Genomic DNA, 14,302 nt, shown 5'->3' with positions numbered 1-14,302 from the left:
TGTTTAAAGCATTATAAGTTTATTTGATTAATTAATTACAACATAAGAAGTACATACATAAAACAAAAGAAAAATCTATGTAACATATGACATTTTGCATCAATAACATAGATTCGTTAATACTGCTTCAGTGAAACACTGTGTTGCTGTTATCATCGCCCATCTCTATGTGTAACACACAGACATTAGCAAAAACCCATGCTCATCACACAAATATTTTCCGGTTGTAGGAATCTAACCCACGGCCGCGTATGCAGAAAGCAGGTTCACTACCCACTGCGCCACGCGGCCCTAGCTGATTTAATCTCCTTTAAGAAGTATGTTCTGGCCCTGTTGAGTCATTTAAATTCAAATGATGATGATAATGTATCTATGGCGACTTACAAAGTATAATTTTATTCATAAATCAAAACGTTTAAGTAATATAACGTCCGCAGGCACGTAGTTAATGCGAAAGGGCTCATTACACTGTGTTGACACCGACAAATGCCCCTTTACATATTCTCACAGAGATCCCGAAGATTGAGCCATGAAATTGAAAACGATCCCTTTGAAGAAATTTATTCCAGGCACGAACTGCCACTCCGATGACGACAACATTTGCTCGTTTATTTTTATAAAATTATTAAAGTTTCAGACCACCTACTAACTATGCATAGTAAAAGAGTATTCGGAAAAAATATTTATAATATCTCCTACCTACAGTAAAATTAAAAAAAATAATATCTTTATCTAAGTATTTAGTTGATAATCAAAAACAGTACGGTACGATTATCTATACTATAGCCCTACTCAATATGTACTGTTTACGAAAAAACAAATTAGAAATGAAGGTAAAAACCGCATGTCATTTCATAACTTATTTATTTTTAAATTATGTACTGTTTATTTATGAAATATTTTTCAAAATATATTTATGAAATATTTTTCAAACAATAAGATATAATTGTTCTAAGCTTATTAATCGAATTTATTTTCATTACTTTAAGAAAAAGTTAATTCTAATTATTATTAGGTGTGAAATGACTTGCGATTTATACCCTCATTTTTAATTAGTTTGTTGGTAAACAGCACACATCGAGTATGGCTGTAGTATGTTATATATCGATACCATAATAAAATACCTTAAGTTGTGGTTAATGTGGGTATCGTACAAAATAATTTAATAATGGATAAACTGCGTATAATATGGAGTATTATGCTACCTTAAGTACACTACGTACGTTTGCGATATTGAACCTAACTACACCAATGTAGTTAGTTTCTCTCTCCTATATAATAGCTATTTAAATAGACTGATATTGAAAATAATTTAAATTATTGCTCAGCGAATTATTTGTTCATACAGGGTTCTTTACAGTCTTTACAATCCGTGCATGCTTGTACCTAATATAATAAGTCAGTTTTTACCTAATCAACAACTCTTTGTACAAACGTACTATAAATGTGTACACTATTCTTATCAATCACACTACAATGGTTAATTTGTAAGCAAAAGAAATCCGAAAATAAAAACCTCTCGCCCAACTGCCACATACGGGACGCTAAAAATAATTTAGGAAGGTACTTATAAATAAAAAACAAGTTTATAGAGTTGTTCAGTCTATATTTTCATACGGGTTCATACCGCGATGGCGTTTACAACAACTTTTGTGCTTTTTCACACTGGCACGCCACCCACACGGTCGCTATTGCTCGAAACTCATGCTTTCCATTATCTCTGCGTCGAAATTTGCTTTAAAATTTCTCACCACTTTTTAAATTTAAAAAACGTACGCACCGAATGGAATCCTGTTTTTCTGACGAAAAGTTTTTTTTTATTCCCTAGTTTGAACTGCAGTGGATTTAATTTCCCCGTTTCTGTTTAATATCATAACTGAAATGCGTAATGACCTTATCGTATAAAGAGGCACAAAAATATCGCGAACGCAATTCGTCATGTTATTATGCAAGGAAAGGGCGAACTTTATGACTATAATAACGTGAGATGTCTGAGTCCGTGTGCCTCATGAATGGTGAAATGCTCTTTATTGTACCATATTTTATGTGAACGATTAACCTTTTAATAGTAGCCGGCCGTGCAAAATGAAAACGCTATTGAAATTTCAGCTAACCGGAATTGCATGGGCTTAATGGGTAGTCTTTTGTTGCCGGCATGGTAGATATTCTAAATAATTACTTGCCTAAATAATTCTAAAATTTAATGAAATAAAATTGATAATATTTTCGTTAAATACTAACCTACTTCGTTATCAACCCATATTCAGCTCACTGCTGAGTTCGAGTCTCCTCTCAGAATTAGAGGGGTTAGGCAAAATGCGGATCGGCAGTCTTCACACACGCAGAGAATTAGGAAAATTCTCAGGTATGCAGGTATCCTCACTATATTTTCCTTCACCGTCTGAGACACGTGATATTTAACTTCATAAAATGCACACAACTGAAAAGTTAGAGGTGCAAGCCCCGGACTGGTTTTGAACCCACACCCTCCGGAATAGGAGGCAGAGATCATATCCACTGGGCACACGCCTCCAATAATATCTACTGTACTAATAAGTTACTTATAGCTTTTTAACACCATTTTTCATTTCTTCTTTAAACAAAATCTACGGTTTACAATAGGCTACAGACCGAATTTTCTCTTGTAGGTGAATAAAGCTACACCTACTATTCCTTATCTGATAGGTATTCTTACACATTAACGAAATTCCCAAAGCAAATTTCCTTTTCGTAAAAAATTAAAAAACTTTCTACTAGATCGACAAAAGGAATTTGAGGATTGTGCGGTGGAAATATCCATTCTATAGAGGGAATCAAGATAATTGGGAAAATATGATACTTCTTTTGAAAATTTTAAAACATTAGTTAATAATATAAATTATACTAACATAACTATGAGCCTATGGAAGCTTGAAATAAATATTATTATTATTATTATTATTATTATTTAGTTATTTATTTTAATTTCAATTTAATTTTTTAATTATATATTAAGAAGTACCTACACTTCATATTATAAATTTATATTTAACCAACATAGTCATTTTTCATTACATACTCGTATCACATTATATCTATACTTTAATTAATAATTATTTATTTTAAATTGTAACACATATTTGCTGCTTATTTTAATTTTGTTTATTTGAATGTATTCATATTAGCTGTGACGTCACACGGGTCTCAGCTGAAAATCAGCGCCGTGTATTATGCTTGTATGTAGTGCACGGCATATGCTGAGCTGTACACCCTTTCTTTTTAAGGGTTACAGACTGTAATAAGGATAAGGTATTTATTGACTGTCTGTAACTTTTAGATATGAATAATTTTTTTTTTCTTTTTCTTTCTAAATTCTATAAAAACTGAATATTAAGTATTTGTAGTGTAACTAATAATCGATTATAATTAATAATAATACCTAACGTCCCTAATTCAAATGATTTTCCTTAAACCGCAATGTAATGTAAAGGTAATTATTTTTTGCAATGTACGGAAAGAAGTTAATTTATTTTTCATGAATAAACCTTGCTTGTTCATGGAGTCTTGTCAAATCATGCGCCTAATGAAGAGTTGTTTCTTAGGGCACTGTTTTCAATTTAGAACCTGCTTTTTACTTACGAAATTCCCCATGCTTCGACGAGTTTAGTGACTGTGATTAATTTAGACATAATATCTAAACATACTCTTTATGTATAGGTAGGTAGAAATACTCTTATACTTCATTTCTCATTAAGTAAAGTCCTACACTCACTACCACGTGCCTACCTACATGAAACTAAGGCGTCTTTACCAAATATTCTAAAACCAATTGGTTGAAAGCAATCGATTGTAATTTGCACAAAAATGTTAAATAAGTTAAAATGTTACGTAAGACTAGCGGACGCCTTCAACTTCGTCCGCGTGGAAATCGATGTAAACTTTCAACCATATTTCATTCCCGTTTATTTATATTTTGCGCATGTTTTATATTTAATACATAGTTCAGGAATCTGTAAGTCATTTTACTGACATGATCTCAAAAGATGAATGATTGATATTTGAAAAAGCTTAAACCCTTTTTTAACCCTTTAGTCATAAAATTTTGAAAAATCTTGAATGTCATTATATTTAGTATAATTTGTGGTAGTACATATACCATTTTTTACAATTGTAACTTAAAAAAATAAGGACTTTCCATACAAACTTTCAACCCCTTTTTCACCCCCTTCTATTTTAGTTTTAACGACTAAAAGTCTCAACCTTATTCGTATTATGATCTCAAATTCTACCAAGTTTCATTTGCAATCATTAAATCATCATTAAGTAATCATGTATACCCTTTATCTATACCCTCTAATATTATAAAAAGGTCAAGTTTATGGTATTGTAGGGGTACTTTTTTTTTTTACTTAATTAAAAAGGTTATGAAATGACATGCGTTTTACCGTTATTTCTAAATAAGTTTTTTGGTAAACAATACACCTCGTTTTTTGGTAAACAATACACAACAATACAATACGTTATTTTCGAGTGTCATAGGCTATAATTTATCCCCTTATTCTCACGGGAACGAAAACTACGTGGGTGAAATCGCGAGGCGTCGGCTAGTTTAGTTTTATACAGATACGGAGATCTACTAAAATGTTTTGATCTCCAATAAGATACTCGTAGATACCTATCAAAGCGCACAAACGAAGCAAAAACGTGACTTCCAGAAACGTATAAAATAAGTTTTCACCCAAGTATTATTGTGGGAACACAATGACCGCAATCGCGACCTCACATCTCGATTTTTCTTCAACTTTCTAGAGTTCACAACTTTATAAATCAATTGACTGTTTCATACCTAGATACCTAGATAGCTATTATAAAAAAATGTAGAAATGTGTTAGAACATGGACATTTTTGAACTAAAACCAGCCATCTATTGCTTCAGAGAATTTAATCATATAGACAACATTATTCTTTCTCTATCTCACAAAGAATTTACGTAATATAATATGTCTAGCTATATCTATACTAATTTATAAATGCGAAAGTAAGTCTGTCTCTCTGTTACCTTTTCACAGCTAAACGGTTGAACCGATCAAGATGAATTTTGGTTTAATTAAATGGGACGTTGCAGCAAACCATACAGTACTTTTTGACCCTAAAATAAAGATAGAAAGTACTTCATTTTTAGAGTTACAGTTTTAAAAGTTTTTTTTTTATAATTACGAAACATAATGTGATTCAAGATGTTTTTTAAATTCAACCCCTATTTCATCACTTTAGGGGTTGAATTTAAAAAAAATACATTTCCACGCGGACGAAGTCGTCCGCTAGTAATGTAATATGTCCAGCTAAATAAACCAAACACCATCCAGCCAATACCACCGATATCAACCTGTATATATTATTATTGGCACGCAATATTAGGCAATGCCTCGTGAGATGAAAATTTCATTAACGCTGCACATGTTCAATTATCGGTCAGTAGATACGTTGTACTGCATGGGGCTTACTGATACCGCACTAACCTCTATTGATAGATAAATTGAGCTTGATAACTGTTACCATGTCTTCTCCCAAAAACTGACCAGTAAATAATACTGAACCAGAAATATTGTTCCGTCTTTACAGTTGTCAAATTAATCAACACCAATATTGAGGATATTTCCACGGGATAGATTACTTTTTACTGTATAGCTGGTTAGTTAATTCGATAGTTTCCTTTACTTAAAGTGTTTTCAGGTAGCATGGGTTCGGTGACAGTTCATAATACGTACTATTAACGTGAATCGCGGCAAACTTTCAAGAGTGAAACGAACTGTCACCCACACCATCCTACATGAAACGAACTGAAAATAAATAAATAAAAAGGAAACTGTCGAATCGGGCAGACGTTCACCACAGAAATGAAGACAATCAGAAGCAGACCACCTACCTTTCTGCTGCAATTTCGCCTAGCTGCTGGGCAAACAGCTTCCTCGCCAAAAACGTTGACAATGGTTTTCACAAACACAGTACTTGGCCGCGGCTTGGCTCGTTTGCATACGAAGGTTAAATCAAATTAATACAAAAAGTCCGAATTGCAAATAGTACCGCGTGGTTTCCAGCATATGTTTGTCGAATAAAGTAGACTGAGAAAGTTTTATTTGTCATGCAGTCGCCTAAGAAATACTGCGTACGCCCACCCGCGTCGAACTAACGGGAGTAAAAAATGGCGGCCGATCGCTTGTGTTTTAAAGCGAAAAGATAGATTTTTCCACAAATACCCTCAAATTTTTTTAAGAATATTTGCCATATCTCTTAAATACGAGTATGACCAATGTTCCCATTCCCCTCCATCTAGCCGAAAAATACTGTAATAGTGGGTATGACATTAGACCAACGGAGCGGGGATCATACCACCACCATGAGTCTGAATGCTTTACCGTTGAGCTACTGAGGCTCAGCGAAAATTATTGAGTAAATTAGTGATTAATATACCTACCCAGATAAAGGAACCATCGAGAAGAAATAATTGGGTTAAGGATATTTACGAATAACCAGTTTACAGTTAATTGTTCACTGCGCTTTCAGAATTGTTCATGTCATTGTAATTTAAAGAAATTTTCTGATCTATTCTGTATTTTTTTTATTTTTACAAGTTAGCCCTTGACTACTACAATCGCACCTGATAGTAAGTGATGTTGCAGTCTAAGATGGAAGCGAGCTAATTAGTTAGGAGGAGGATGAAAATCCACACGACTTTCGGTTTTTTTCCCAGAAACAAGCTGATGATTGAAATTACAGTTTCGTTTGAAAATCCGTTATTTTTTAAATACCTAACTGTTAACTGATAAAATTAAACAAATTAAAAAAAACTGCATTACAATGCAGATTTTTTATTCTCATTCAGTGATCATGCCTATAACAGTTATTGACCTTAAGTGTAATGTAAGTGTATTTTTTTAGAGTTAATGTTATCATCACCATAAAACGACATTAATTTTAAAGTTAACATACCCGTGTATTAATATTGTCAAGCACTCGAAGGTACGTAGTGCTTACATTTGTCTCAACACGCCAGCCGCTAAGCTATATGCTCCTAAACCCGATTATCCTTCTGAAGTTTCCCTTGTGTTCAAAGTGAATGTATTGGAGCGGAATGTTCCACGTCAGAGGTAAAAGCAAGTATTCATGTTTAATTTCGGCCCCGTATGAAGGCTCGTAAAAATCTTTTTATCTGGACCCGAATTCCTTAGCGGGAATTGTTTCTTCATTCTTGGCTTAGATCTATAAGATGTACCTACCTTATTATACAAGCAAAGTAATTTTTATCCCTTTCGTCATTGTTGATATTAAAAATTCTTAACGGTGTCTGCCTTTAGTGCAAAAGGAGTACAAAACATATTTCTCGTAGACCTTTATTTAGGGCAATATAAATGAGTTGGTATTCAGGAAAAGTATAGTTGTTAATAAGACTGAAAATATTAAAATACATATTTATTATTTAAGAAAAATATAATAAATGAAAGTAAGTTTAGAAAGTGTGGTGTGGTGTGGAAAACCTTCAAAGATTTAATGCCACTATGGGTATCCTACATGCTATGGAAATATCTGAAAACTATCGTAAGATCATTTAAAACCTTTTTAAAATTCAGGAATTAATTCTTATTAAAATAGACGTAGCTTCCACTAACTTGAAGATTCTTTTTATTTAATGTATCAAGAACACACGCCCTACTAAATACAAATCAGTGCAATGCAATGCTTTTATAATTTTAAGAATAAATAACCGGAATGTCGTCGTTACTCCAATCTAATTTCACAGTGTTGCCAGTACGCGCACTCTCTTCGGCAGCGGTAGCAATTTTGCTGACAGCAAGTGTCTGCCAACTCGTTACGTCAAGCGGCACTCCATCTAAATAGAGAAAAAACAGTCACAATAAATATTTTCAAACAAATACTCCACAAAACCCAATTGATAAGCTTACTTACACTGTACAACATCCAGAAAGTGTTCAAGTTCCCGTTGATAAGCAATCTTATAACGTGACGGGAATGAATAGTAGATAGGGTTTTGCTTTACACTATCATGTCCAATATATGACTCAAAACAGTGAGCTGGCCTCTCATTTTCGACTTTTATCATACCTGTAAAGTGCAATTCAGAAAATAAGCATTTAGTCTTTAAAGGCAATTACTTAAGTACCTACTATACATATATGAGGTTAATAGTTCTGACCTTTATTCCCAAAAACTTCCAATCTCTGATCGTAACCGTATGCACTAAAACGACTGTTGTCGCCTATAGCAACGGCTCCGGATGGAAAAGTCAGAAGGAAGGCAATTGTATCAAAGTCATCTATGGCCTTGATTTCCGGAATGAGCGCAGAGGCAGTTGCTTGTACTCGTATCGGCAGCTCGCCCAGTACCCAGCATGACATATCAAAATCATGTACCAAGCAATCATGAAATACGCCACCTGGAGAAGTTAAATTCATTAAAAACAAATCAGTAACGCACAGAAAAGTTATTTTTTAAGTCTAACAATTTACCTGAGCTTGCTAAATAGTCAATAGACGGCAACGGTGAATCTCTAGCGGTGACTTTGAGAATTTGAACGTGACCTACATCTCCTTGTCTGACTCTCTCTTTGAGTGCCTTGTAAGCAGGATCAAAACGTCGATTAAAGGCGGCAAAGAGAACTCGACCCTTAGCTTTAGCAGCATCATAGCACTTTCTAGTTTCTTGGATAGTCTCTGCAATGGGTTTTTCACAGAAGACATCTTTGTTGTTAGCGATGGAATTAACGACAATGTTATGATGTGTGTACGTGGGCGAACCGATGAAGACTGCGTTAACTCTAAAAATAACAATACCTTTTACAAAATATAGAAAACAGAAACAAATTTATTTATTCAATTAGGTATATTCAAACTCAAGTGATTAGTCGAAATTATTCTCATAAACGGTCAAAATTAAATTAAAAACTAAAGAAAACAGAAATATTGACTTTAGTTCTCACTTCCATGAACTACAATAAAAAACTTAAGCTAACTTATCCTTGTAACTATTACAAATCATGCCTTCGTCAAATACTGGCTGCATTTCAGCTGACAAATTTCAGTTGGACAGCCAGGCTGATCCTTTGCGCTAAAAATGAGCCAGCCCTTCTGTCACCAGTCGAGGCAACTAGCCGGAGAAATTCGGAGAAAGTTTTTGGCACTGCGATTCCATGGCCCAAAGGTATCCGCGGTAAAAGGAACAAGGCAGCTTTTTCTGCTGCGGCTCATGGTCTTGATTCTGTCTGCCTGATTAAGTTAATATTAAACTTACGATTTGTCTTTGTAGACTCGTTCAGCGTTAGCCGACGTTAGGAATGTTACTTCATCTCCAAGCTTCCAGTATGTTTTCAGATTGACAAATCTTTCTTGACGATCATCTACAATGTATTTCAAAACTACACGAGGATTGCGAATTATGCTACTCAAGTGAATGGAACCAGCGCGGCCAAGACCGAAGATTGCAGCCGTCACAGGGGCAACTGAAGCGCTGCTTTGTTTGGTATTCACGTTGTTTAAATATCTGTATGGAATGACAAAATGGTGAGATCTATACTTATAATAAATCTGTAGAGAGCTCAATTCTGTACATGAAATATATTTCCAAAATAACTATCAGGGGGTGATTAGTGATCGATACTAATGCCAAAAATGCAATCAGTAAAATTTTTGTCTGTCTGTCTGTATGTTCGTTATAGAAACAAAAACTACTTGACGGATTTTAATGAAACTTGATACAATTATTCTTCATACTCCTGGGCAGGTTGGGCAGGTGTATATATTTCATCACGCTACGATCAATAGGAGCAGAGCAGTGAAGGGAAATGTTGGGAAAACGGGAGAAGTTACTCCATTTTTACAGCGATACTCCTGTAAGGGCTGGATTAAAGAGGTCGGCGGACGATGTCGCGGGCGTCCGCTAGTATTTATTATACTAAAATATATATTTTTATAAACAAACTTTCTTATTTAATTATTTACCTAATTAATTGCTCTAACACGTAGCCAAACTTGGTGTTTGCCAAAATAAATGAGCCATAACTTGATTATTAACTTGTTAAGTTTAAGAGCTCGAGTTTATCTGGATCCGTCATATCGTCTGGATCCATCAGCCCAGACCAGTTCCATGGTATCATATCATTGAATAGAATTGAATTGTATAATCGAATACAAGTAATTCCGATGATACTCCAATCTCTAAATAAAATAGTACTTATTATTATTTTTAGTAGACCGTCAAATTGGCTGTTAACTAAAATACAATCACCTTCAATATAGATAAAAAGACGTCTTACTCAGTGTGTCTGAAGTCGACTTCCGGGTAAGTGGCGTTAACAGCATACGGCGATGGTCCCGCAAACTTCTTAGTTGCCATTTCGGTTTTTAGTTCTATAATATCAACATTCATTAGCTTTTTATCGCGTATTATACACCGTTGTTTTATGTTAGGTTTATACTATAACTAGGTACATTTTACCTAATTACTATTAATCAAAAATAACAATTCGAAAGGCATGAAGAAGAAAAAGGCTAAGAGTCACACAGCCAGTTATGTAACGAGCTATGCACGGAGTTTCTCTGCGTGATCGAATCAGAAATGAGGAGATCAGCAAACGAACCAAAGTCACCGACTTAGCTCAACGAGTCGCGAAGCTGAAGTAGCAATGGGCGGGGCAGATAATTCGAAGAGCCGATGGACGTTGGATGACGACGACCAGTCCCAAGGTGCTGAAATGGTGACCCCGAAGTAGAAAGCGCAGTGTTGGTCGACTCCCCACCATCCAGTAATTTGCTGGATACAAACGGCTCAGGATCATGTCGTTTTGAAGTCCCTACAAAAGGCCTGCAGTGGACGTCCATCAACTGATGATGATGATGTACATTTACATTTACAGTCGTATTAGCGCAAGACTCCCTACTTGGACTGTACATAGATAGATAGATAGATAGATAGATACTTATACTTTATTTGCACACCACAAAGACAAATACAAGTGAAATAAAAACAAATTAGGAAGAGATCAGCATACAAAAGGCGGCCTTATCGCATACTGCTTATTGCTTTTCGATTGCCTTTCCAGTAAACTCTACAAACGGAAGCACCATTATTTTCAATTTGGTTAATGTATGGCCTAAGCCAATGCATGCCATCAGATTAGACCTGAGTCAATTTGAAAAATATAAATACCTACCTAAAAGACGAAAGCTGCAAATCGATCCTAGGATCTCACTATTGAGTACCACACAAACCAACTATGCCAGAAGTAGCACTAGGATAGTGTAGCTTCCCAACAGTGAAATATATTTTTTTTTTAATCAGTTCAGTAGTTTCCGAGTCTATTCATTACATACAAACACACAAACCCACAAACAATCTTTCCTCTTAAATAATATTAGTATAGAAATATACTATAGTATCTATACAAGAAAAACAATTTTAATTTTGAAACTGTATCAAATTAAACATCTGACACTGAGCTTGTAGCATAGCCTAAGCCTTTTAAACGAAGTTTTTTATTTAAATATTATTATTTTTATTATTTTTTTTAAATTAAATAAACCATTGACTTCGACTACTAAGATCACCATTAAATTAAATAATGTGGGCACTGCACTTGGCTCCCAAAGTTCCAAGTATAATATAGTTGTTTACTAATCTTATTTCCTACCTTTTAGAAAATATTTAGGCAAACTGTGTCCTCACGACTGTATTTACGATATATAACTTAACTATGTTACATTTGTTATGTAACTAAAGTATGTTTAATGCGTCTAACTCGTTATTATATTATATCTAGAGATCTAGCTAAAACTATCGCTTCTTGTGTCTTTCTTCGCAGACTACCATAATCGTAACAATACTCATAGCAACGTACCTATCACGTAAGTGGTACTAGAAATGACCATCATCAGGGATCTTCAAAGTTATAGGCCTTACCTGTTTCCTTAAAGGAGAAGGAATTAGGAGCTTAGTGTTAGACTCACCACTTACTTTTTATGCGGATTGGTGGGTGTTTTACATTTTAAACTCTAACGATCACGTTAGAGGCCGAGACTTAACTTGCTGGAGATTAAAGAATAATAGGCAGATAGAGCGTACGGAACACGACGGTGTCGTAGCCGTTCCAAATACAAAAATCAAAAACGAATACACTCGAGTCAATAATGTCTGTTTTCAAATATTTTAAAAACTGTTCACAAAAACTAAAGCTATAAGACGGAATACTTTTTATTGGTAATTATTAATTATTTTATTATAAATTATGTAAATGTTGTTAGTGTTAAATTTTAAAATACGAATTATGAAAAAAGTTTGTTTATGCGGAGACATCGACTTCATCACGCTGCTTGTAAAGACTCATTCTGAATCATCTTTATTCTGTGGTAGGTAATGATTTAATTGCTTCAAATATTTCAAAGACTTTTTGACCGTCATAAATGCGATTCAACTATACGTTGATTCTATAGGTAAACAGTTTTTATAAACCCGTTAGATCGTTGAATTTATAATTTGACAGAGGGTATTATTTTCCAATAAATTATATCCTAGAAAAGTATTACCTAACGAAGCAGGTGTTTAATTCGTCTAAGCTTTTGACAGCTAACGGTACATCTAAACTCCGTCCACGTTGATAATCTAAACTATATTTTCTCCCTCTACAAAATCATCAATTTACGAATCTGTGACTCAGACGGATCCTCTATCTACGGCTCAGCCCAAATAGCATTCATGAATCTGCATTTAAAAAAAAAACAACTTTCAAGTTTCAATATGTCAATTTTTTTTGTCTGTGACTTGTCAAGTTTAAGGGTCCGAAACTTCAGTATAAAGACACTCAGATATAGGAGATTATGCATGTGTTGGTTGCGAAAATAAATTAGTAGGTACAGAAAGCAGACGTACGTACGACGTTCTACGTAGTTATTTGGTCTAGTGGTGTAAATGTAATACCAAGAAAAGTTAAGATAATCGTAAATTCGATCCCGGGTAACAATAATTTTTTTTTGTTTTTCTCAATTGGTTTCTTATGCCGTCTACTGATAGGCTAAAAGTCGTGTTAACTGTGAGGTCACGATCACGTGACCACGCTTACCAGTGGTGCAGTTAGTATCAAACGTCTATAACTTTAAACTTGTTTTTGGGTGCTATTAATAAACTTATTCGTTGGAATCTTTATTAAACAAGCTAACTAAAAAAAATGTTATTGGTTTTGCAAAATTTCATTCAAAAGGCGGCGGGAAATAGTAGCTCGTTCTGATTTCAAGAACGAAAGATGTAAATAACGTACCATTATTTCCTTACTTTAGATTTTTTTTACTTTTTTATGCATTATTTTACTTAAAAAAAAAAGAAAACTCTCATATATTTATTTCATCAAAATGGCTTTAAACTATTTTAAAAGTAAATAAGTGTACCTCAATAATAAAAAAAAACAATTTAAAGCAAACATCTCCATTTAAAGACAAGGGGACCCAATCTCGCCTAACCTTTTCACGGCTCTCCTAGAGTACATCTTCAGAAAGTTAAAATGGACCGGTTTAGGATTAAGTATAAATGGAGAATGTTTAAGTAATCTTCGCTTCGCCGACGACATAGTTTTACTGGCAAGAAGTCACGATCAGCTTGTACATATGATTAATACTTTGGATTCCCGCAGCCGAGAGTGTGGCTTACAAATGAATTTGGAGAAAACTTGCGTGATGACAAACAGTGACCGATATAAAGTTTCAGTGCAGGACAACGAGATTAAATATGTGGATGAGTATGTATATCTAGGTCAGAACCAGTGTTGCCAGTTGGGTCTTGTGAAAAGTTACCCGAAATATTAAAAAAGTAACCTTTTTGTGTAAAAAGTAACCTTTTCACTAACTACTCTTGCTTTTTGCGTTCCACAGCATGGCTAAACCACCATTTCATCCTCTGGGGGCTAAAATAATTTAGTTTTTTTGTTTATTAACTGTCATATTAGCCAATATTAGCCAAGTACTAAATTACTATAAACTGAAGGACATTTTACTCGTAAATAGAATCATCTTAAGTAATTCCTCATGGGATAAGAAAAATACAAATAAAGAGCAAGAATTAAAAAAAATTGACGTTAATTTCTTAAATTCATACTTGTTTTTTTTAAGAAATTCAATGTGACTGCAAGTTGCAACTTACTTATTTCGCAACGTCAATTGTAACGTCTTCATTTATAGTGAGATTGACACAGAAACATCGATGATTTCTTGAGCATTTGTCCGCATTTCTTGATTTAACGACCGTTCTGTTTTAGATATACGAAATT

At 34.2% G+C, this 14,302-nt stretch overlaps 1 protein-coding gene across 1 annotated transcript; it reads right to left on the bottom strand.

Moving 5' to 3' along the window:
- Positions 1–7,682: 7,682 nt before the first annotated feature.
- LOC112053951 (uncharacterized oxidoreductase YrbE-like) lies at positions 7,683–11,775 on the bottom strand. The gene is made up of 7 exons (XM_024093585.2): positions 11,681–11,775; positions 10,307–10,400; positions 9,286–9,534; positions 8,505–8,812; positions 8,192–8,431; positions 7,945–8,100; positions 7,683–7,867 (listed from the first exon to the last, which is right to left on the bottom strand). Exons 2-7 carry the CDS (start codon positions 10,384–10,386, stop codon positions 7,728–7,730), a joined length of 1,173 nt encoding a protein of 390 aa, XP_023949353.2. The 5' UTR covers positions 10,387–10,400; positions 11,681–11,775; the 3' UTR covers positions 7,683–7,727.
- Positions 11,776–14,302: the final 2,527 nt, after the last annotated feature.

The sequence above is a fragment of the Bicyclus anynana genome, chromosome 6 (assembly GCF_947172395.1).
Source record: "Bicyclus anynana chromosome 6, ilBicAnyn1.1, whole genome shotgun sequence".
NCBI lineage: Eukaryota > Metazoa > Arthropoda > Insecta > Lepidoptera > Nymphalidae > Bicyclus > Bicyclus anynana.
This window is presented reverse-complemented; position numbering and strand designations above follow the sequence as displayed.